Raw genomic sequence first — 25040 nt, 5'->3', positions numbered from 1 at the left:
TGGGGAAGAAAAAGTGCGTCTTATACGGCGAAAAATACAGTATTCATGATCTGAAAAATCATCCTATTATCTGCCAACAATACATTTTTCAAGTACTTTTTAGGCTGGAGATTCTCAACCTTTTCTGGTCTGAGGGCAACATTGTCTGTCATACTGTTAACTTAAAGGGGTACTCCGGTGGAAAACATATTTTTTTTATTATTTTTTTAAATCAACTGGTGCCAGAAAGTTAAACAGATTTGTAAATTAGTTCTATTAACCCCTTAAGGACCACCTGTTTTTCCATTTTTGCACTTTCGTTTTTTCCTCCTCACGTTTTAAAAATCATAACCCTTTCAATTTTGCATCTAAAAATCCATATGATGGCTTATTTTTTGCGCCACCAATTCTACTTTGCAGTAACATCAGTCATTTTACCCAAAAATCTACGGCGAAACGGGAAAAAAATCCTTGTGCGACAAAATGTAAGAAAAAACACCATTTTGTAACTTTTGGGGGCTTCCGTTTCTACGCTGTACTTTCCTCGGTATAAATGACACCTTTTTATTCTGTAGGTCCATATGGTTAAATTGATACCCTACTTATATAGGTTTGATTTTGTCGTACTTCTGGAAAAAATCATAACTACATGCAGGAAAATTTATACGTTTAAAATTGTCATTTTCTGACCCATATAACTTTATTTTTTCACGTACGGGGCAGTATGAGGACTCATTTTTTGCACCGTGATCTGAAGTTTTTAGCGGTACCATTTTTGTATTGATCGGACTTTTTGATAACTTTTTTATATCATGAAAAAATTTTTAAAAAAAGCTTTCAAAAATATGTTATTTTGGACTTTGGAATTTTTTTGCACATACGCCACCGACGGTGCGGTTTAATTAATTATATATTTTTATAGTTCGGACATTTTCGCACGCGGCGATACCACAAATGTTTATATTTATTTACATTTATATTTATTTTCATTTTCATTTATATTTATTTACATTTATATTTATTTTTATTTACAATCAATCGCCGAACGGACGATTTTTATTTACATTTATATTTATTTTTATTTACAATCAATCGCCGAATGGACGCACTGGAGGAAGGTAAGAGGACCTCCGCTCGTGTCCTAGCTGATCGGGACACCGCATTTTCACTGTGGTGGTCCCAATCAGCCCCACTGAGCAGCCGGGAAGCTTTTACTTTCGTTTTAGACGCGGCGTTCAACTTTGAACGCCGCGTCTAAAGGGTTAACACCGCAATCACTGCCCCGGGTCCTGGCTTCAGTTACATGCTGGGACCAACCCGATATGACAGGGGGTCACCACGTGACCCCGCGTTATATCGAAGGAGCCAGCCAAGGACGTAAATATACGTCCTTGGTGGTTAAGGGGTTAAAAAATCTTTACCCTTCCAGTACCTACTGGCAACTGTATGCTACAGAGGAAATTCTTTTCTTTTTTCATTTCTTTTTTGTCTTGTCCACAGTGCTCTCTGCTGACACCTGATGCCCTTATCAGGAACTGTCCAGAGCAGGAGAAAATCCCCATTGCAAACCTATGCTGCTCTGGACAGTTCCTGACACGGACAGAGGTGTCAGCAGAGAGCACTGTGGACAAGACAAAAAAGAAATTCAAAAAGAAAATAACTTCCTCTGTGGCATAAAGCTGCTAGTAAGTACTGAAAGGGAAAAGATTTTTAATAGAAGTAATTTACAAATCTGTTTAACTTTCTGGCACCAGTTCATTTAAAAAAATAAAAAAAAGTTAATGGACCGCAATGAACGCAATGAAACATGCAAATAGGACAGTGTACTGAACCTCACTTCAATATATGCCTCGTTTTACTTTGTTTAGAGGACATTGTAGCCTGTGGATTGGATGTCTGTTCTTTTTTTCCATTACAAAACATAAAAAAGAACAAAAAAACAACCTACTTTGTACTGACAGCCATTTGTGGGCATAATGCAAAAAACAATATTGTGTGGGTGGCAAAAACATTTTTGGTACTCATGGTAAAATTTTTGATACTCACTGTATAATCCCTTTCTCGTAGCCTTCATTGGGGGACACCTGATTGGTATATGCTCTTGTCACAAGGAAGCGCTAACACTAGGGAAAAAAGTCGGCTCTTCCCTGGCAGGATATACCCGCCCACTGGAAGTGAGGTAATCAGTTTTGTCACAAAGCAGTAGGAGAAGCTAACAAAGAAATATGTCCGAAGGACCCACCGGAAAAGAATCCCGGATAAAAAAATATCCAGACAAAAAAAAAAAAAAAGAAGAAGAAATAGGTGGGTGCGGTGTCGCCCAATGAAGGCTTCGAGAAAGTGATTTTACGGTGAGTACGAAAAAAATCTCCTTTTCTCGGTCAGTCGTTGATGGGACGTACCAAAGCAGTCCCCTAGGGTGGGAAGAACAACCACTGACAAAAGGGGATCAGTCCCGAGACCGGAAGGGACCGTGCTTCGCCGAGACTCTAAACCTACGTCCATATAAAGAGACAAGAAAAGGTCAATTAGGGAGCCAGATGAGCGGCAACCATCCTGGGAGGAAGTAGAAAAACAACTCCAAGGAACACAGAACCAGACAGCGGACCAGCAAGAGAACCCCCTCCAGAGTCAACAGATTCAAGAGAACATGGCAGAAAAACACCAGGGAGAGCAGTGGACGTCTGGGCAGAAGGAGAGCACAGGAAGTGGAGACCAGAAAACCACTGAAACAAAAGAAAGGAAACCGGCTAGAGAGGCTTGGTACAGAAGATGGATGAACTGAACATCTGCAGACCCAAAACCCCCATCCAGGGTTCCGCCACGAGCAACCGGGAGGCGAAATAGTTTGACTGGTGTATTCCAGACGACTGGAACACCCTCCATCTCAAGAGAATAATTACGGCCAAAAAAGGGAGCGGAACGTCCAGAAAAGGGGCATCATGGAACACCGGAACAATAACACAGAAACTGGAGGTTCCTGAGTCACCTGGAAGACGGACACAGAAGAATAAACTGCCAAAAAAGGAGCTGAAGACCCTGAAAAGGAGTATCCCAGAACACTGGAGGGGCCGACATGGGGAAAAGGAGTCTCCTGGAAGACTTACACCTGAAGGGTAAGGAAACCCCAACGTCCACGAAACGCTCCAGGTGACGAACATCCGTGCCGAGAAAAGAACAAGTGCGTCACAGAGAGACCACCCCACAAATGGGAACACGGAGAAGTCTGAGCAGGATCACGACACATGCCCGAGACCTCGACCATCACTAAGGCTCAAGACTCAGGAGGGCCGACCTAGAAGAGGCGGCACACCACAACGTCCCAGGATAGTGTACAAGACAAGGAGACCAACCGGTCCTGGGCCCCAGCGGACCAGAGCACACTGAAGCAACAACCCCTCAGGACGGGAATGGAGGTGGAAACAAAGGGGAACCAGGACCCAAACGACAGATAGTGGCTAGACCGGCTGTCGCCGAGCCATACATGATTGATTAAACCCCCCCTACAGAGGAGAGTGCCATGGCTGCATGAGCAGCAGTAGATAACCAAGAAACAGGAAGAGAGCCAGGCCAAGACTGTGCAAAGCAGGCAACACAGGCCAAGACAGTGCAAAGCTCTTCCGAATGCTTTCAGTGAAAAACGAGGGCCCAGCCAGATACCCCACCTATATAGTGGGAAGAGAGAGACGGCTGCATCTCGTCAGTAGAAAGGGCCCAGTGAAATAGTCCCCCTAGTGGAGGGAAAAACAAGGGGTGGTCAGGATGAAACTCAGGCACTGACCATGCTAAACTCCCTGATTTTCATACCCCCATGGAAGGGGAATTGTCAAAGTGAACCAGGCACTGTAGGAGCAGGGGAATGCCACCCTACAGCAACGGGACAAAGTACTGGGTGGACGTAGCCCCCAGGAACGCTGTGAGAACATCTCAAAGAGCAAAGTTGTGTCCCCAGAGGGATCGGAATCCTGGACACTGGAGCTGGGCAAGATACAAAGACGTAATAAACAGAAGAACCCAAACTGACACTCCTGGGATGTGCTACTCATTATATTATATGGGTGTCTATCATGATCCTATCACTAAACCTTCAGTGGAAACTCCCTCAAATTTAAACATGCAGCCGAAAGAAGAACTGGAGTTATAGATACCACTTTTATTAATATCATAAATCTTTACTGAAAATATACATTACAAGTTAAAAACCACTCAACGTATGGATGAGGTGAATACAAGAACAATGCCTGGAATGCTGCAGAAGTACAATATTAACCTAGTTAAAAAGCTGAACAAACACTCTTACTAGCATGTATTATCAAATGTACAAAATAAATGTCTCATGCACTATGAACCATGTAACAACAGTACTCAATGGTACACTTCCATGTTAAGACATTAAGAGCCAGGCAATAAATGTAGGGCAGGAAGAAAAAATATAATAAGAGCTACAATGCTCAATGTCATATACCTAATAGTATCAGTTGTAATTAATCCTGCTGGTACCTAGATACCGAGTATAACTAGTACAATGTAAACAAGGGACAAGTCAAATTGCTATATGTAAACATGCCAGAAAGTGCCTAAGTGCTTACCAATATTGTCAGCGTGCCTCTGCGCCCAAACGCTGTTTCGTGCTTCACTTTTTCAAGGGGCCGCCATCTACCTAGTCCAGGCATTTTTCTTGTATTCACCTTATCCATACGTTGAGTGGTTTTTAACATGTAATGTATATTTTCAATAAAGATTTATGATATTAATACAAGTGGTATCTATAACTCCAGTTCTTCTTTCGGCTGCATGTTACAAGACGCAAAGACGTGACTACAAATGCAAGGAAGAAGCGCACATACACACACGGCAACCAACAGCGTTAAGAAGAACACTCCATCGGGTTGATACCCTGGGCCCGATGGGCACCAACGGAGCAAGTCTGGTCGTGTGTAAGGCAACAGAGCAGGCACCTGAGCCACCCTGCACAGGAATCTAGGAAGCATGGGGGGGGGGGGGGCTGAACTGATGACGACCCCCCCCAACCCCCCCCCCCCCCCAGGCCCCATGCCAGAACAGAGGTGCACAACTGCCGCAGACCTGTGGAAACAAAACTACAAGGCGGCCAGAGGCACACCCCACCGACAGAAGGAAGGTGGGCACTACACGTGCAGAGGGGCCAAAGCATATGTAGGGACACAGACATGGATACCTCACGAAAGTAGTGGGGCATTAAGACTGCAAACACAAAAGAAACCACAGACATCCAAAAATCTGGCAGCAAGGAAGACAGGGTCAGCACCCAACAGTGTGTCACAACCATGCCCCTAGCAGACCAATGTGGCACCCTTAGAAAGGGGAAAAGAGAATGGTGCTGTGAAAGTCCATGGAACCTGTAGGAAACGTCCACACCCCATCTCCTAATGCAGATGCAAGAGATGAAGGAGGTATGTGGGACAGGAAACACAGTCTGATTGGTATAACAGGTTCAATGAACCCACAGACCTACACTGTGTGGAACTTCACCTGGAAAAAGAGTTACTGGGCTGCAGTCGAGGGAGCGGCAGGAAGGTGGAGGTGACCTGGTGGATTAGAATCCAGGTAGACACAGTCTGGCTATATGGCATAAGGACCATGGCCACACCAGTTCCCGCATTCAGAGCCACAAGTTGAAAGCGGCCACCAGCCTTCAGCCATGTGGAGAGGGGCCTGGTAAAGCAGGGAACCCTGAGAACCAGTATGTGGTGCCCATGGAGCAACATGGGGTGACTCACTTGGAATACACCTCAGCAGTGGGTTACCTGAACTTCTGTTCTCTGAGTGGAAAATGTATGGTAGTTGACCTGACGTAGCAGCAAATCATGCAGACAACCATCTTGCTGACTGGTATAGGATTCCTGAATGTACAGGATCACTCCTTCGATCCCTCCCACAGAAAGTGGGGTACCGAAGTGCGGCCGAGCCAACAGGCGACCTGGCAGTGCAGGAGACTCAGCAGACGAAAGTCTGGCTGACTGGCATAAGTCCTGTGTAACTGCAGGGACTCAAATCCAGATTCCTCACACCAGCAGTGAGGCATGGGAACCTGGCCATGCCCGCAGCAGCCCAGAGATGGGAGACCAACATAAGCGGAAACCGTAGAGAGAACAGTCTGGCTGAACAAGTAAACTTCCAGGCGCTGGAGAAAAGGGGACTGCCAGATAGGCGATCACTGTGCCCCTCTGTCACCTGTGGGAGGGAGGGGAGGACTAGGAGCCATGGATAGTATCCCCACCACCCTGAGAACGGGGGAGGCTGAGGAGCCGTATATGGTATCCCTATCACCACATATAGGCTCCATAGGCTACGCTGGGTCACTTCTTCTAAAAACAAGCACATCAGTGAGGTACTGGAACTCCAGCCGCAGATACATCAGTTATGTGATGATTGACAGGTGCAGAAGAAACCACGCAGACCACTGTCTGGCTTACTGGTATGGGTCCATAGTATACAACAGGTCACACCATCAGACACCTCTCACTAGTAGTTGGGTACCTGAACACCATCCGCAGATACATCAGCTGTGTGATGAATGACAGGCAGCGGAGGAAAACCACGCAGATTACTGGTATGGGTCCATGGTAGAAAACGGGTCACTCCAGTGGATTCTTCGCACTAGCAGTGGAGTACCGGAATCCAGCCACGAATGCGGCAGCTGCAAGGCGAGTGACAGGTGAGACTACTGTCCGGCATATTGATATCAGGTCCAATCCCTGCCCCACACAGGGACACTTCCACGGAGACCTCGCACTGGACATGGAGGTAGGGAGCACTACCCGTGGATGTGGAAGCCTGTAAAGGAAGGAATGATATCGTATGACATGCCAGAACACCCCCTTGATGGGTGACCAGCGGACATGACAGAGTGGGGAACTGCGAATGTGACCTTAGTGTCCACCAGGAATGCCAATGCCCTTGTGACGGCATTCGGCCAGTACCATCCATGGTAGGGGGGGGGGGCGGCCATATCAGGTCCCGTATGAGGTGACTGAAGCAAATAAAGCGGACCCAATATACAGTCCCTAGAAGGAAGCCCAGCAGATAATAAACTGATAAGGACAGATCTTACAGGCCTGTAATAGCTATTGGATATCACAAGAGGGACCCATAGAAATTAAGGGCACAATTCAAAGATTGACCACAGGAGGGAGCCTGAGTGACCAGCGGTGGAGAGGAACTTTTTTTTATTTATTTATTTTATTTTAGTGAACTAAATATGTCAGGAAGGAAGTGTGGAGATCAGTGGCACCTGGAACGGCAGCGTGATGGAACAGCGCGCTACAGAAGCGCCTGCTAAGCCGCCACACAACCCTGAGCCAGGGAATAAGAGCGGGCCAGCTGGGGGGCATACTCAACTCAGTTGCCACATACTCACCCCTTCAGCCAGCATTAGGCCACGCTGCATTATACCAGGCTAAAATAGCTGGGCGAGCAGGGGCAGTGGGGGACCCAGACCCAGGCCACAACCTACAAGCGCTGGCTGTTGGCGAGAAGGGGTTGACTGCCCATACTGCTATGTTCGGTGTCCCTTTGTCGCATATGGGGGAACAGGTAGCACCATGCTCCTGAACCCCCACCTGAAAAAGGGAAACAAAAGGGAGATAAAAACTAAATAGCCCTTACTAGAAAATAATAAAACAAGACCAGGTCTGGGGCGCTCCCAGACCTGTGTCTTGCCTCCTACTGACACTAGCTAAAACTGATTACCTTACTTCCAGTGGGTGGGTATATCCTGCCAGGGAGGAGCAGAGCATATACCCATCAGTATAGGTGTCCCCCAATGAAGAGCGACCGAGAAATGAGAGAACAAAGAAAGCTTCCTTTCTATGTTTTGATTACTTAGATTTAATTAATGACATCAGCACTGAAGGTGTTAAACAGTCCAGATTTGATACCTCGCTAATCTCAGCCACTGCATTGTAAGGTTGGCTGTCAATCACACCTGTTAACCTACAGCTTATGACATGTGCAAAAAAGGCTGTGCCCATGTCATCAATATTCTATACATTTACAATGCTGGCCCTTAACAGCTGGCCTTCCGTTCAGTAAAGTTATGGTGTGTTGCCAAGGGGTTATCGGGGCACTTGTCTAACAAATGGGAGCGGCCCACACTGCTTGCCACTGATGGCACCATTTATATTTGATTTAATAAAATATTATATATTTCTTCTCCAGCTGACCATCCTACCTTCTACATATAGAGTTGCACTTTCCTGCATTGCAGTAGAAAAGGGTTTTACCTTACTAGCACTGAAATAATTCATTGGTTATTACAGACTCTGGTGACAGATCGTCTGCAAATCTCTCCTTCACTGACCACCTGGTATAATATACTGACTAGGGAACGACCGATTATCGGATTGGCCGATATTATCGGCCGATATTCACGATTTTGAAAGTTATCGGTATCGGCATCTAACCTGCCGATAATGCGACCAGCGCTGCTCCGCACGGCAAAACAAGGCGTGCACACCAAATGCACAAATCGCAGGACTTCAGTCCCGGCCCTGAAGCAGTGGTGGATCCCCCCCGAGATTGTTGCCCTTCCCTGACAGCATGGTGGAGGGGAGCTGTCAGCTGTCCCGCTCCATTACTCCCTCACCTTTCTCACACGCTGCTCCATTCTTGCAGTGTGAGTGAGCCGCGGAGACGCCATCCACGGCAGGCCGGTGCAATGACATCACATCATCGCGCCGGCTCCCGGAGATCATGTCCCCGCAGCTTTCACTCTGACTGCAAGAACTGGGCAGTGTGTGAGAAAGGTGACCACTGCTCGGGTGCGGTATGGACGGGCCAATTATAAGTGAGGGGGGCAAATTATAAGTGAGGGACACATTATATGTGAGGAACATAGGACATGGGGCATTATATGTGGGGGTCACAGGACAGGGGGTATTATATATGAGGGGCACAGGACAGGGGGGCATTATATGTGGGGGCACATGACAGCCCCCCCTTCATGTGCCCATATAATGCACGGAATATTGGTATAAGTTATCGTCTATCGGCCTGAAAGTTCACAGGTTATCAGTATCGGCTCTAAAAAATCTATATCGGTCGAGGTGGGGTGCTCCTGTACACTGGGGCACTATACTCTATCATAAAACACAGTGAAGTCATAGCTTGACATTGTGGGGTCTTCCTGTGGGCTCTGTTATGTAGGAACTATAGGACAAATTTTTCAAAACCTATGAAGAAAAAGGGTTGACCAGTTGCCCATAACCAATCAGATCCAGTCTTTCAATTTTGAAAAGGCCTCTGAAAGATGAAAGAAGCAATCTGATTGGTTGCTATGAGCAACTGGTCAACTTTTCCTCTGCACAGGTTTGATAAATCTCTCCCTATGACTTGCTCTTCTCGTGTTCACCTCTGGCTAAACAGGACATGTAGCCTCTTAGCTGTGTACTACATATATGGCCATAACGTAGCAGGACGAGCACTACAGGGCTATGACCAGCTTAAATGGGCACAGTCATTAAAATTATTTTTTTTACATGATACAGCAGGTAAAAATGAGATTTGTAATTTACTCCCTGTAAAAAATGTCTTTTTATGTCACTTTCACAGCTTTATAAAATCTGGCCACTAGGGGTCTCCCTTCTGGTCCAGACCAAATTCCGTCTATTCAAAAGCACAGACTTTGGTCCCCTGCTGGGCTGGCAAGAGACCAAATTCAGGAAATGTGGCCTCCCCTCTGCCGGTGTATTAGCACTCCCCTCTGCCGGTGTATTAAACAGGGAGAGTGAGTGCTATTCATTGCCTATGGCCGGACCGCACTTCTTGAGTTTGGTCTCCTGCCAGGAGTCTGCCTTTGAGCATACGGAATGTTATCTGGACCAGAAGGGAGACCCCTAGTGGCCAGATTTATAAAACCATGAAAGTGCCAAAGACTTTTTTTTTTTTTTTTTTTTTTTACAGGGAGTAAATTACAAATCTTAATATTTTACCTGCTGTATCATTCGCAAAAAGTGTTTTTAATGACAGTGCCTATTTAACATTCAAACTTTGTAAATATAAAATGCAGCATTGAACAAGGCTTTTTACTATGATAAACAACCAATGTAAGGGTACAATTATACCTGTACCACACATACAGCCAACATATACCACAGATTTGGCTCCATGCTGCATAAGTTTTTATCATTCGTTTGGGTAGGATTGCATGTTTTAAACATATAGGCCGACATTTATCATTGTCTTTAGACTGTTTTTATGTCTAGAAAAGGCGCAAAAAAGGCACAAGCAGGGTATGAGCCTTTTTTGCACCTTTTGGTTTACACATTTATGTTGATTTTGAGTTGCAATCCACAGATTTTGGCAATACAGGGGATTTATGAACTGCGCCTTTTGTGTAAAAGGCACAAAGCCACTGAAAAGTCTCTAAAACTACACCAGCCCAGACGGTGTATGTGAAGAGAGAAATTTCAGAAAATGTGACCTGCACAAAATTTTAATCAACTGCTCTGTGACCATTTAATACATTTGATGCTCCTACACATTACTAGCACACAAAAAAAGGTGTAGAAAAATGCTTCACTTACACCTACAATGATAAATGCCGGCCATTGTGTTTATGTTACCTACAAAAACTATAAAAAGAAAAACAAAAGACGATTCTCTTTGTGGTACAGGAAAGCGCAGCATGCAGAACTTTGCTATAGCCAATTGTAAATGGGACTTTTGACTATGTAAACAACAGCATTATGTTAAGGTACAGTTTAAAACATACCTTCCAAAGTACTGCTGTAGTAAGAAGTAGTACTGCTGAATTAGAATGAATTACCCAAAAACATTACTTACGTGATCTGGATCCAGCTGACAGTGTCGCGCTAAAGCATGCAGAAGCCTCTGTATGTATGGTTTAAAGATGCTGTGGAGCACAACGTCATTTATTTTGTAAAGATGTTCTCCCAGTCTATACCAGAAGTTGAATGAGATTTCAACTACCTGCAGGACAAAAAAACACAATAATCAATATATCAAAAGATGATTGTGTGATAATACAGTATTTTCTGGCAAGTAAAGAAAGAATGGAAAAATAGCAGTCCTACTAGGTTAGGAAGAAAATTTAGAATAAGGCAGAATAAATAGAGATAAATAAGAAATAAATGAAGTGTCTGATAAGATATAAAATATAATTACATTTATTGAATAATACTGTGCGGTCTGGGGCAGGGTCCTTGCCGCAGCCGCTCACTAAAATAGAATGGTAAAAGTTAGTTACAAACATTTAAAACAGGACGTTAAAATAGTATTGCACTTAAATGGTAGGACAATGGTGGAGGTTTATAGTCCAATGTATGTAATAGGATATGTCCACTAAACAGTTTTTGCAGCGCTGGAGGATCGCAGTTATGAGCCCACTGAGTATACTTGTATGCGCAGTAGCGCTAAAGATCTATCCTCTATACTCTGACGACACGGGGACAAAGTACAAGAGGAAAAATAGATCAGTCAGGCACTTAGTGCCTCTCACAGACTCTAGCGAAAGCAGTCATATGCGCATAGCAGCGCTTAACGGTGATTAGGATTTATGCCTCTCAGCCCCGGCAGCATGGGGAAGGTGTAGGAGAGGTGAAGATGTCCGGTACAGATGGTTATTGCGTAGTCCGCTGGAAAAGGTAATGTTAGTTTATAGCATGTGGCAGCGCTGGAGGTCTTTGGTGTGGGATCCCTCTCTTCCCCGACGGCGCGGGGAGAAGCTGAGAGGGCAGTAAAAGACCAATAGTGGTGGACAAATAATCCAAATAGTCCTGACTTCTTGTGCAAAGGCAGTCTTGGACCAGACGCGTTTCAGGGAGTAGCATCCCCTTTTTCAATGAATGATATGCAAAGACTGTGTCTTTGGTTGCATATCCACCATTGAAAAAGGGGACGCTGCTCCCCGAAACACGTCTGGTCCAAGACTGCCTTTGCACAAGAAGTCAGGACTATTTGGATTATTTGTCCACCACTATTGGTCTTTTACAGCCCTCTCAGCTTCTCCCCGCGCCGTCGGGGTAGAGAGGGATCCCACACCAAAGACCTCCAGCGCTGCCACATGCTAAAAACTAACATTACCTTTTCCAGCGGACTACGCAATAACCATCTGTACCGGAGATCTACACCTCTCCTACACCTTCCCGGTGCTGTCGGGTGCTGAGAGGCATCAATCCGGATCACCGTTAAGCGCTGCTATGCGCATATGACTGCTTTCGCCAGAGACGGTAAGAGGCACTAAGTGCCTGACTGATCTATTTTTCCTCTTGTACTTTGTCCCCGTACCATCAGGGTATAGAGGATAGATCTTAAGTGCTACTGCGCATACAAGTATACTCAGTGGGCTCGTAACTGCGAGCCTCCAGCGCTGCAAAAACTGTTTATTGGACATATCCTATTACATACATTGGACTATAAACCTCCACCATTGTCCTACCATTTAAGTGCAATACTATTTTAACGTCCTGTTTTAAATGTTTATAACTAACTTTTACCATTCTATTTTAGTGAGCGGTCTGCGGCAAGGACCCTGCCCCAGACCGCACAGTATTATTCAATAAATGTAATTATATTTTATATCTTATCAGACACTTCATTTATTTCTTATTTATCTCTTTATTCTGCCTTATTCTAAAATTTCTTACTAGCCTAGTAGGACTGCTATTTTTCCGTTTTTTAAATCAGTATCTATTTGGCACACGGGTATGTGCAATGCAGTATCCTCTGTTTAGGTCTCTTCTATTTTACATAGTGCTTCCACACTTGTACATTAAGTAAAGAAAGAAATCCATCCAATCCTCCCTGGACCTAAACCCTAATGGGAATCTGTAAGCTCCACGCCAAACAGAGCTGCAGATCCTGGCATATGGTTTCTAGGCGGATACCTTTCATTTTGCTAAATACTGTTCGTAGAACTATAAATGCGTTTTTTGTTAGCAGCAGTCACACTGGTGGTGCTGAGCAGCAGAAACACACCTCCCTCCTTTGGGTGACATACAGGGCTGGAAGCTGAGTCTGTACATCAGTCATGCAGGGCATCGTGGGGGGAGGGATGAGGTGCTGCTGCAGCTCAGCAGTTTAACTCTTCAGCTGCTAACCAACAGCGAAACTAACGGGTATGATTAAGGTTATCTCCCTAGCACCTCTGCAGTTTAGTACCTGGTATGGCGCTGACACATACCCCTTAAAGGGGTTGGCCCTTTATATCTGCTTTCAGAAATGTGGTAGAAACAGTATTTTGTGCCATGTTGTTAAATAAGTTCTGATGCATCCCTCTTAGTAGTGCTGCCTCATTAGTATAGCCTTCAGCACTGACTATAACAGTGCTTCCCAACCAGCGTGCCTCTAGGTGTTGCAAAACTACAACTCCCAGCATGTCTGGACAGCCAAAGGCTGTCCAGTCATGCTGGAAATTGTAGTTTTGCAACATCTGAAGGCACCCTGGTTGGGAAACACAAGACTATACAGTGATCCCATCCTAAACATGACTGCTGATTAGGGGTGTAAGAAAAAAATTGATCCAGTCAAGTATCGCGATATTTCATTTAGACAATACTGTATAGATTAAAAATATTTTCCAATCAATCTTTTCAGGGATGTGGAATTCCTATCTCCCGATGCCCGGGACATGCAGTTCCGGGCACCGGGCAGGTGAATTTTTCCGGCCCTTAGCACGGCTTTGGGCAAGCAGGGCTGGACCTGACAAGCGCTACTCTGCAGGGGCTGTTCTCAGTAGCTGGGAACCGCCGCTAATAGCATGAGGCGATCGGCGCAGCTGGCTATTAACCCTTTAGATCGCCGCTGTCAAAGCTGACAGCGGCGTCTAAAGGGACATGTGAATGCTCCATGGTGGGCTAGTGGGGTGGATGGTCCCCCTGCAGTGCGATCGCGAGGTGGCAATCCACTATAGAGGTAGCCTCTGCATCCCTGGTGTCTGTGGCTCGGTCATTGATAGAGCCTGGCTGGACTAGGCTCTATCAATGGATCGCAGAGCACACAGATCAATGGAGTTCAATAGAACTCTATTGATCTGTATGAGGAATCTAATGATTCCTCCTAAAAGTTCCCTAAGGGACTAATAAAGTGTAAAAAAAAAAAAAGTTTTAATAAACGTTTAAAAGACACACATTAACCCCTTCCATATTAAAAGTTCAAATCACCCCCTTTACCTATATAAAAACATGTAAACATAATAAAAATAAACATATTTGGTATCAAAACGTGCATAATTCTACGGCCTATTAAAATATTACAATATGTATCCCGTACGGTAAATGATGTAAATGTAAAAAAAAAATAAATAAAAAAACATAGAATTGCAATTTTTATAATATCCCAGAAAAAAAGTTAGGAGATTAAAAAGTCAGATCAATACCAAAATGGTACCGATACAAAAAACTGATTATGGCGCAAAAATTAGCCCTCATACAGCCTCATGTGAAACAAATCGCAATATATCATCTTTGAAGCAGAACTGGGATATATCGTATCGTCATACGTGTATCGTGATACGTATCGTATCGCCAGATTCTTGCCAATTCACACCCCTACTGCTGATGGAGTGGTATGTGACCAGATATATTAATTGGTAGACTCCTTTGCAAAACACTGTATGGGGAAATAGAACACGTGCAGTGATTTCAAGTGTCTAGTCACACCACTATGCCAGCAGCCAAGTTGACAATGGGATCACCATGCAGTCTGTGAGGAAGACTGTACTAAAGAGGAGACGGCACTACCAAGAGGGAGTCCTCAGAACTGATCATCTAACAACTATGGGGGAGATTTATTGCGCTGGCTTATAGAAAGATTCTTTGTTGCCCATAGCAACCAATCGCGACTTTTAAGAGCAATATGACAGACAAAAGCTGAGCTTTCTCGTTCTCCGGCCCCGATCCTCTTCCTGCTTCTGGTGCCTGACAGGTCAAACTGCACTCAGCAACGTCCTGTCTTATCCATTTACAAGGCTGTAACACCACACTGCCGCTCAGCCTATCACCAGCAGAGGCAGGACACCACTGAGGCTGGCCATAAGCTGAGCACTGTGTGACGTGTCAGACAGCAAAAGCAGGAAGAGAACCAGGACGGAGGACAAGAAAGCGACACTGGGAGAGTGGCAGAAGGTAATTATTTTAGTTGCAACAGCTTGACCACTTCTGACCAGTTTCCTGCAGTCCCCTCATTCACAGCAACAGTGTGACCTCCGCTGATCATGAAGGAACATCCTAGCAATATGCTGTCACTTAAGATGGGAATACTCATTTAGGGTACGTTCACATGTACGCAGATTTGATGTACAGGATTTTCTGCTGCAGATTTCAATGTAAACTAAATGACTGAGCACAGCTTCTAATCTGCAGTTACAAATCCTGTGCATAAAATCTGCACAGGATCCTATATGTGTGAACATACCCTTAAAGAGTTCCTGTCATCAAACCATATTTTGTAAACTAACCAATTATATTCCCTAACTACTCCTAACACCCCTTCTGCTCTTTAAAAATCTTTCCGAGCTTTAAAAAGCTGTGTATCATACTTTTCCCCTTGCTCAAATTGTGTGAGCTCCCGGCAGGAGAAAGCTGTACCTCGCCATCCCCCACATGCACTTCCTGAATTTGAATTTCTGCAAGTCCGGGAGGAGACCAAATAAACTGTTTGACTTGCACAGGGAACAGAACAGAGCCACCTAGCGGCCATTTCTCCAATCACTTTAAAGGGGTACTCCAGTGAAAACCTTTTTTTTTTTTTTTTTTTATCAACTGGTGCCAGAAAGTTAAACAGATTTGTAAATCACTTCTATTAAAAAATCTTAATCCTTCCTGTACTTATTAGCTGCTGAATACTACAGTGGAAATTCTTTTCCATTTGAAACACAGTGCTCTCTGCTGAATCACGAGCACAGTGCTCTCTGCTGACATCTCTGTCCATTTTTACGAACTGTCCAGGGTAAAAGGAAATCCCCATAGCAAACATATGCTGTTCTGGACAGTTCATAAAATGGACAGAGATGTCAGCAGAGAGCACTGTGGTCATGATGTCAGCAGACAGCTCTGTGTTTCAAAAATAAAATTTCCGCTGTAGTATTCAGCAGCTAATAAGTACAGGAAGAATTAAGATTTTTTTAATAGAAGTAATTTACATATCTGTTTAACTTTGCGGCACCAGTTGATTAAAAAAAAATAAAAATAAAAATAAAAAAAAAGTTTTTCACCGGAGTACCCCTTTAAAAACATAAAAAGGTTGAGAATTTCAACAGCAAGTAAATAGCAAAGTGTCTTATAATTACATAAAGAACTATATATTAAAATTTTAGTTTGGTGAAAGGTACTTAATATCTAAAAAGCAAAACGCTCTGCTGAAGACATATACCCAGATTGTTGATTCCCTGTTTACAGAAACTGTTAACAGTAGGTGGATAAAGCTTAAGAACCGGACTTCTCAGGCTTAAAAAAAATAATAAATAAAAAATAAAACTTGCACTACCTCATATTGTGGGTGACCCGCACAAATTAAGAGAAGGTCCAGCGTTCGTAGATCTCCGAGGTCTTGACCTGGAGTAGAAACAATCTTCTCTAGAAAGGTTTCACACAGCTCTGTAAACATCCTGCAATAATTCAACACCCTAAAACACACAAAAACATACAAAAAAATTGAACAGAATTAAAAATAGAATTGACATAGGTAAACTTATACAAGCTATGGCTTCAAAGATGAATAAAAACTAAGGTCTCCTTAAAAGGGTAATCCCAGCTTCCGAAACATTTTGTTCCAAACGCTTGAAGCGGACGGTGGGGGGGGTTTGGTACGTCTATGTCACACCCCCTCGTGTTGTCATGCCACGCCCCTCAATGTAAACCTATGGGAGGGGGAATGGCTGTTGCCACGCACCCTCCCAGACTTGCATTGAGGGTGTGTGGCGTGACACCACGAGGGGCGTGGCCATGACGTCACGACCCCCGGCACCCAGGATAGGGGATAAGATGTCTATGGGAGGAGTACCCCTTTAATGTAGCAGGATTTCAGTCAGTACTATGCATCAGTATTTGAAAGCCAAAACCAGAAGTGAGTGCAAACATGAAGGAAGTGCCAATCTTTCCATTATGTTCCATTAGGTTGCACTTTTTTAATTCCAAATACTGACCACAAAACTACCATTGACCCATAGCCTGAAAAGAAAAAACAATACTTCCTAAACCTTTAGCCACAGGTTGAATATTCCGTATATGTAGCCACATTGCATTAAGTTACATCATACAGAAATGCTGGTTCTAATTTGAACCCAAATGCTAAGTTCCTCTTTCACCCTGGTCCCAGTAATACAATCTAGCTTGAATTGAAGCTACATTCCTGAATGATTAATGTGCTCTGGAAGGATCGTGTGGCCTGTGCCTGATGTCATCTGTGCCGTGTTCATCTAAGGTTCCACCAGACCCTCAAGACAGGGCAAGTTCAGCCACACAAGGGCAAGGAAGAAAGGGGAGAGTAGATAATGGACATGTTTAATGCACTTGATAAGAAACAGACTCGTGCATTAGTGTTGCCATAGCCGACGCAGAATAAAACTAAATTTCACATATTTCAAGATCACAAATCAGAGGGGGACTTCAATCTCTCCTTAAAGGGGTACTCCGCCCCTAGACATCTTATCCCCTATCCAAAGGATAGGGGATAAGATGTCAGATCGCCAGGGTCCCACTGCTGGGGACCCCGGGGATCGCTGCTGCAGCACCCCGCTATCATTACTGCGCAGAGCGAGATCGCTCTGTACGTAATGACGGGCGATACAGGGGTCGGAGCATCGTTACGTCACGGCTCCGCCCCTCGTGACGTCACATCCCGCCCCCGTCAATACAAGTCTATGGGAAGGGGGCGTGGCGGTCATCACGCCCCCTGCCATAGACTTGCATTAAGGGGACGGGCCGTGATGTCATGAGGGGCAGAGCCATGACGTCATGCTGCTACGGCCCCTGTATCGCCCGTCATTACGCACAGAGCGAACTCGCTCTGTGCAGTAATGACGGCGGGGTGCCGCAGCGGGACCGCTGCGATCTAACATCTTATCCCCTAACCTTTGGATAGGGGATAAGATGCCAGGGGCGGAGTACCCCTTTAATAGGTCTTACATTAAACTTGCTTTAGTAACCTGAATGTGCTAGGCAATATTATATAAAGAGAAAAGTATGAATAAAAATATGAGACTAATCATGTTTGGTACATCATGTTTGATAATGGTAAAAATCTGTTTAAATAATAATTAATCAAAATGAAGTTAGACCTATAACTGGGTGACAGCATTGAAGAGAAATGTGAATCCAGCCATTTGTCTATTGCATCATCTCAACCAGGGTGCCTCCAGCTGTTGCAAAACTACAACTCCCAGCATGCCCGGACAGCCGAAGGCTGTCCGGGCATGATGGGAGTTGTAGTTTTGCAACAGCTGGAGGCACCCTGCTTGGAAGACACTGGTCTGCTGCATGGCCCAAGTTATGTATTGAATGCCATGTGTATACTGCCAGTACATACCATTGAGCTGTCTTCCATATAGGATGTCATGAAACTTGCAATATTGCAGAGTAAAAGAAATATGTGTTGCATGTGCACCATTCATAACTCCTGTTGAATGTTATAAAAAATAAATAAAAGTCCTTTCACACAAACTTAGGCGTACACTTGTTCCTGTTTTCTGAATACATGAAATTGCTGATCACCACAGAAGATTAGAGGAGGTCTTTTCTCATTTGCATTCTATCACAGGATGAATGAGGCCTAATACCATCCACCCGTATAATATGAGACTAATGAATGGGGCTTAAGGAAGCCCTGAGTCAGCGGGCAGACAACACTAAATCAAGCAGATCTTTTAGGTTATCATTCTTATGCATTCGTTTGCATAAGGGATTACATGAAACTAAAAGATTAAACATGCATTTTTTAGATGTGAATAAAAGCAACATCACTGCTATTTCCTGAAATAGAATGATTTTTAGCTCCACTGATGGCCTCCTCTCTGTATGATAAAGACTCCAACTATTACATTATGTATTTCCTCCAGACAAAGGGAGTGCCCTCTAGTTTTTGAGCAGGTGTTAAGGATAAAGGTGCCCGGTTTGTGTAAATGAGAAGCAGCGCTATTTCTGATCATAATATTTGTGTATGGCATTTAAAAGATTTCTGTTCTGCAGGCTTCAGCTATAATTTTCAGTTCTCCCAGAGCTGGTGGGCGGGGCCTGATGTGCACAGCCTAAACTGCAGCAGCCTGGAAGGCATGATAAAGCCGCAGTGAGCAGTCCAGGTTGTGTATAAGGCCCTGAAGCAAGATCTCTTACTTACAGACTTGTCTCTATTTTTTTTTTGCAGCCGATGCATGCTTACAGTCACTTACCCTCCCATTTCCACCCCCCCCCCCTCCTCCACAGAGTTGTATTGGATGTAATTTGATCTCTGACTGAGCTACAAACAAAACCCTGACCAAACCACAATGTCCCGCTTTAGCCAGTGATTGGCAGAGCAGCAGTATGACACACTGGGCACAGAGATCACTCTGCAGCTCAGGAAGAGGATTACAGCTGACGACCGGAACAGGAAATTAAAGGCACCACAGGATCGCGGCAGGTAAGTAGAGGGTTCTCTTTTACATACTGTAGGATGGACATAGTTCTAACCCCCCCTTCCACCGGGCAACCCGTTTAAAGCTGATTTTCATATGGCTTTTCTATAAGTAAATACCATTTAGTTTTTTTCTTACAATTTCCACCCATTTGTTGTGTTAAATTTTTTTTCTAATTATTGGGTCATTTAGATTTCCTTACTGATGTCTTTAAAGGAAAACGGTCACCCATTCACTCGCACTATAAAACCCGATACACCGGGTTATAGTGCAGGTGAACAGGAGACCAATGCGGGGTCTCGGACTGCTATACCTACCTGCATTCTGGATCCACAATCCAGCGAAGGTCCCCCTCTTCCAGCGCTGACTTAAGCTTTGAGGCGAGCCCGCTGGCTGGATTTAAATATTCATGAGCACAGGTCACGTGAGCACTAGTGCCTACTAAGCACTCATGTGACTGGCACTTATGAATATTTAAATTCAGCCGACGGGCCCGCCCCAAAGCTCAAGTCAGCGCTGGAAGAGGGGGCCTGGGATCGGGCCCCATACTGCAGGTAGGTATAGCAGTCTGAGCCCCCGCATCGGTCTCCTGTTCACCCGCACTATAACCCGGTGTATCGGGTTATAGTGCGGGTGAACGGGTGACCGTTTTCCTTTAAATCTTCTTTGGTATACCCATATGGCATTTCCATTATAACCTTCCCATTTTGTTTACACTTGCACCACACTTTACACACAGCTGACTGGAAAAAAAACTGATGTTTTATCACACTTCATGTTGGAAAGGATTTTAAACATGGAAATCATTTTCCAAGTCTCCAATGTCATCTCTGTAGTTGAGCCATGTTTTCCACAGCTGGGTAAAGCCTGTAAGCAATTTCCTTATGGTCACTGACCTTTCAAACAAATGTCCTATTATATATATTTGGTAGCCTGTGTGATCTGTGGCATTTGTTAATCACTCCAATTAGAAATAAAAAACAAAACAAAAAAATCTCACTTCTCTGCAAATTTATGCCAACAACCTGTTAGGGGAATTCTGTCTCTAGCAGCAGAGACACTCAGACTGGTCACAGGAACTAGGGGGTTAGTGTATGAGAGAGCCTGGACAATATACATGCACCCCGACCCTGTCTGCCGCTTCCAGAGTGTTCACATGGTGCATGAAAAGTAAATCAAGGCTTCCCTCTTATCTCTGACCACCTAAAGAGTTCTGGCCCTTCTATAGCTCATCTGCAGCAGTTCACTGCTTAGATCGGGACTCCTTTTATTATGTAATCCCTTCCTTGTTGTAATTCCCTTAACCATTTATTTAAGCTTGCCAACATCATCAACCACAGCAGTTTACTGCCTAGACCAGGGCTAGAGCTTTTGTGAAGCAACCTTTGCCATGTGGTAAATCCCATTTTCCATCTCTTTAGCTTGTCATCATGTGATGTAACCCCTTTCTATCTGTTTGCTGTTTTCCTTTACTCACATATAACCTTGCAACACCAGTGCATCAATAACCCCCTTTATGTTCCATCTATAGTGCTGTACTGTACTGTACATCATCCCTAGCCCAATGTCCACCTGTTCAGTCCAGTGCACTTTATTAAACACTATGTTGTGGCACAGCAATTAGGAGTAAGCGCTGTCCTGTGATTGGACAGAGAAGTAACGGAAAGAAAGTCTAGGCATGAGTGCTGCTGGCAGACAGCCCAGCTCTTATTCTGCCACAATGGAGGGGTTTCTCAAGAGCTCAATATCAGCAGTAAGAGCACTATGATCACCTTGTCCCCAAATCTGATGGATTAACTCCTTAAGGACCAGGCCCATTTTGACCTTAAGGACGCAGATAATTTTATTTTAGAATTTTCGTTTTTTCCTTCTCGCCTTCTAAAAATCAAAACTCTTATATTTTCATCCACAGACTAGTACGAGGGCTTGTTTTTTGTGCGACCAGTTGTTCTTTGTAATGACATCACTCACTTTACCATAAATATGTATGGCAAAATAAAAAAAAAATACTATTTGTGTGGGGAAATTTAAAAGAAAAACGCAATTTAGCAAAGTTTCATTTTCACACTGTACAATTTATGGTAAAAATGACATGTTTTCTTTATTCTGTGAGTCAATACGATTAAAATGATCCCCCATGACTACATACTTTCTATTATTGTACCACTTTAAAAAGTCTCAAACCTTTTAACCAAATTAGTGCGTTTAAAATCCCTCTATTTTGACAACCTATAACTTTTCCATTTTTCCGTATAACCTCTTCAGGACGCAGGGCGTATGCATACGCCCTGCATCCTGATTCCTTAAGGACGTAGGGCGTATGGGTACGCCCATGGGAATTCCAGTCCCCACCGCTAGCCGGTCGGGGACCGGACCAAGATGCCTGCTGAAATCATTCAGCAGGCATCCCGTGACAATGACCTGAGACCCCCCCCCCCCCATATCGGCGATTGCCGTAAATCGCGGGTCTGAAAATAAGGGAGTTCGGCCCCCTGAAGGGATAGGAGTGAGGTGCAGGAGTGCCACCCCTCCAATCCCTGCTACTGGTCGGTCAGAAGCGAACAACCAATAGCAGATCGGGGGCGGAGGGGTTAAAGTTCGGTTCCACCGTTCTGCCCACCCACAGTGATCCGGGGGAACTGTGGTGTGACCGGCGGCGGTCCCTTAACGGCGATGATGATGTGCAGCTCTTTGGGACATACTAGGGAAGCCGGTGAGTAGTTGCCTAGAAACATCTGGAGGGCTACAGTTTTGAGACCACTATACAGTAGTCGCTAAACTGTAGCCCTCCAAATGTTGCAAAACTACAACTCCAAGCATGCCAAGATAGCCATTTGGGCATGCTGGGATTTGTAGTTTTGCAAGATTTAGAGGAGTACAGTTTAGAAACCACCGCGCAGTGATCTCCAAACTGTGACCCTCTAGATCTTGCAAAACTACAACTCCCAGCATGCCCACACAGCAGTTTGCTGTCTGGGCATGCTGGGATTTGTAGTTTTGCAACATCTTGAAGGACACAGTTTGGAGATCACTGTGCGGTGGTTTCTAAACCATGGCCCTCTAAATCTTGCAAAACTACAACAGCATGCATGGTCTGTCAGTACATGCTGGGAGTTGTAGTCTTGCAACAGCTGGGAGGTCCCCCCCCCCCCCCAATGTGAATGTACAGGATACATTCACGCGGGTGGGTTTACAGTGAGTTTCCTGCTACAAGTTTGAGCTGCGGCAAATTATCTGCCGCAGTGCAAGCTCCTAGCGGGAAATCCACCATAAACCCCCGCCCGTGTGAATGTACCCTAAAAACACTACCACTTAATAAAGGGTAAATCGCTACATATACACCCCATTACACTGTCTCCCCCCCCCCCCCCCCAATAAAAAAAAAAAAAAAAAAAAAATTATTGTACGACAGCGTTTCCAAAACGGAGCCTCAATCTGTTGCAAAACAACTCAACATTTCGGGACAGCCACTGGCTGTCCAGGCATGCTGGGAGTTTAGCAACAGCTGGAGGAAACCTGTTTGGGAATCACTGGCGTAGAATACCCCTATGTCCACCCCTATGCAATCTCTAATTCTCTACGAGCCCTGTCGTATTTCAAGGAAGCAGTTTAGGGGCCACATATGGGGTATTTCCGTACTCAGTAGAAATTGTGTTACAAATTTTGGGGGGCTTTTTATCCTTTTGCCCCTTATGAAAAGGAAAAGTTGGGGTCTACACCAGCATGTTGGTGTAAAAAAATAAATAATTTACACTAACATGCTGGTGTTGCCCCATAGTTTTTATTTTCACAAGCGGTAAAAGGGAAAGAAAAAAAAAAAAAGAAAAAAAAAAAAGACCCCCTAAATTTGTAACGCAATTTCTCCCAAGTACAGAAATACCCCATATGTGGGCATAAAATGCTCTGCGGGCGCACAACAAGGCTCAGGAGTGAGAAATGCATTTGAGGCCTAAATTGGTGATTTGCACAGGAGTGGCTGATTTTACAGCGGTTCTGACATAAATGCAAAAAAATAAATACCCACGTGTGACCCCATTTTAGAGACTACCCCCCTCATGGAATGTAACAAGGAGTAGAGGGAGCCTTAAAGGGGTATTCCAGGAAAAAAATGTTTTATATATATCAACTGGCTCCAGAAAGTTAAACAGATTTGTAAATTACTTCTATTAAAAAATCTTAATCCTTTCAGTACTTATGAGCTTCTGAAGTTAAGGTTGTTCTTTTCTGTCTAAATCCTCTCTGATGACACCTGTCTCGGGAAACGCCCAGTTTAGAAGAGGTTTGCTATGGGAATTTGCTTCTAAACTGGGCGTTTCCCGAGATAGGTGTCAGAGAGGATTTAGACAGAAAAGAACAACCTTAACTTCAGAAGCTCATAAGTACTGAAAGGATTACGATTTTTTAATAGAAGTAATTTACATATTTGTTTAACTTTCTGGAGCCAGTTGATTTATAAAAAAAAAGTTTTTTCCTGGAATACCCCTTTAACACCCCTTTAACGAATTTTCATTAAAGTTGGCTGGGAAAATGAAAAAGAAAAAAAAAATTTTTTTTTACTAAAATGCAGGTGTTACCCTAAATTTTTCATTTTCACAAGGGAAAATAGGAAAAATGCCCCTCAAAATTTGTAACCCCATCTCTTCTGAGTAAAAACATACCCCATATGTGGATGTAAAGTGCTCTACGGGGGCACTACAATGCTCAAATGAGAAGGAGCACCATTGGGCTTTTGGAGAGAAAATTTGCCCGGAATTAAAGGCCACATGTGCTTACAAAGCCCCCATAGTGCAAGAACAATGTACATGTGACCCCATTTTGGAAACAACACCCGTCACAGAATGTTATAAGGGGTACAGTGAGCATTTACGCCCCACAGGTGTCTGACAGATTTTTGGAACAGTGGTCCATGAAAATTAAAAATTTTATTTTTTGATTTGCACAGCCCACTGTTCCAAAGAGCTGTCAGACACCTGTGGGGTGTAAATGCTCACTGCACCCCTTATTACATTTAAGGAGGTGTGTAGTCTCCAAAATGGGGTCACATGTGGGGGGGTCCACTGTTCTGGCACCATGGGAGGATCTGTAAATGCTCATAGCCCCTGACTTCTATTCCAACCAAATTCTCTCTCCAAAAGCTCAATGGTGTGCCTTCTCTTCTGAGCAATGTAGTGCGCCCGCAGTGCACTTGACGTCCACACATGGGGTATTTCCATACTCAGAAGAGATGGGGGTTACAATTTTTGGGGGACATTTTCTCCTATTACCCCTTGTAAAAATATAAAATTTTGGGAAAAACCAGCATTTTAGTGGGAAAAAAAATTTATTTACACGTTCAACTTTAACGAAAAGTCGTCAAACACCTGTGGGGTGTTAAGGCTCACTGGACCCCTTGTTATGTTCCTTGAGGGGTGTAGTTTCCAAAATAGTATGCCATGTGGGGGGTTTCTTGCTG

At 44.2% G+C, this 25040-nt stretch overlaps 1 protein-coding gene across 1 annotated transcript in view; it reads right to left on the bottom strand.

Moving 5' to 3' along the window:
* The window catches only part of TNPO3 (transportin 3), a 66534-nt gene that overhangs the window by 24632 nt on the left and 16862 nt on the right, over positions 1-25040 (bottom strand). Inside the window, exons 7-8 of the mRNA XM_056573108.1 lie at positions 16465-16603; positions 10804-10950 (exon numbers count right to left, since the gene is read on the bottom strand). Coding sequence (XP_056429083.1) covers positions 10804-10950; positions 16465-16603 — 286 coding nt within the window. The remainder of the gene's footprint in view (positions 1-10803; positions 10951-16464; positions 16604-25040) is intronic.

Source organism: Hyla sarda, chromosome 4 (genome assembly GCF_029499605.1).
Source record: "Hyla sarda isolate aHylSar1 chromosome 4, aHylSar1.hap1, whole genome shotgun sequence".
Lineage (NCBI taxonomy): Eukaryota > Metazoa > Chordata > Amphibia > Anura > Hylidae > Hyla > Hyla sarda.
Note: the sequence above shows the minus strand (reverse complement) of the source record. Positions and strands in the feature narration are given on the sequence as shown.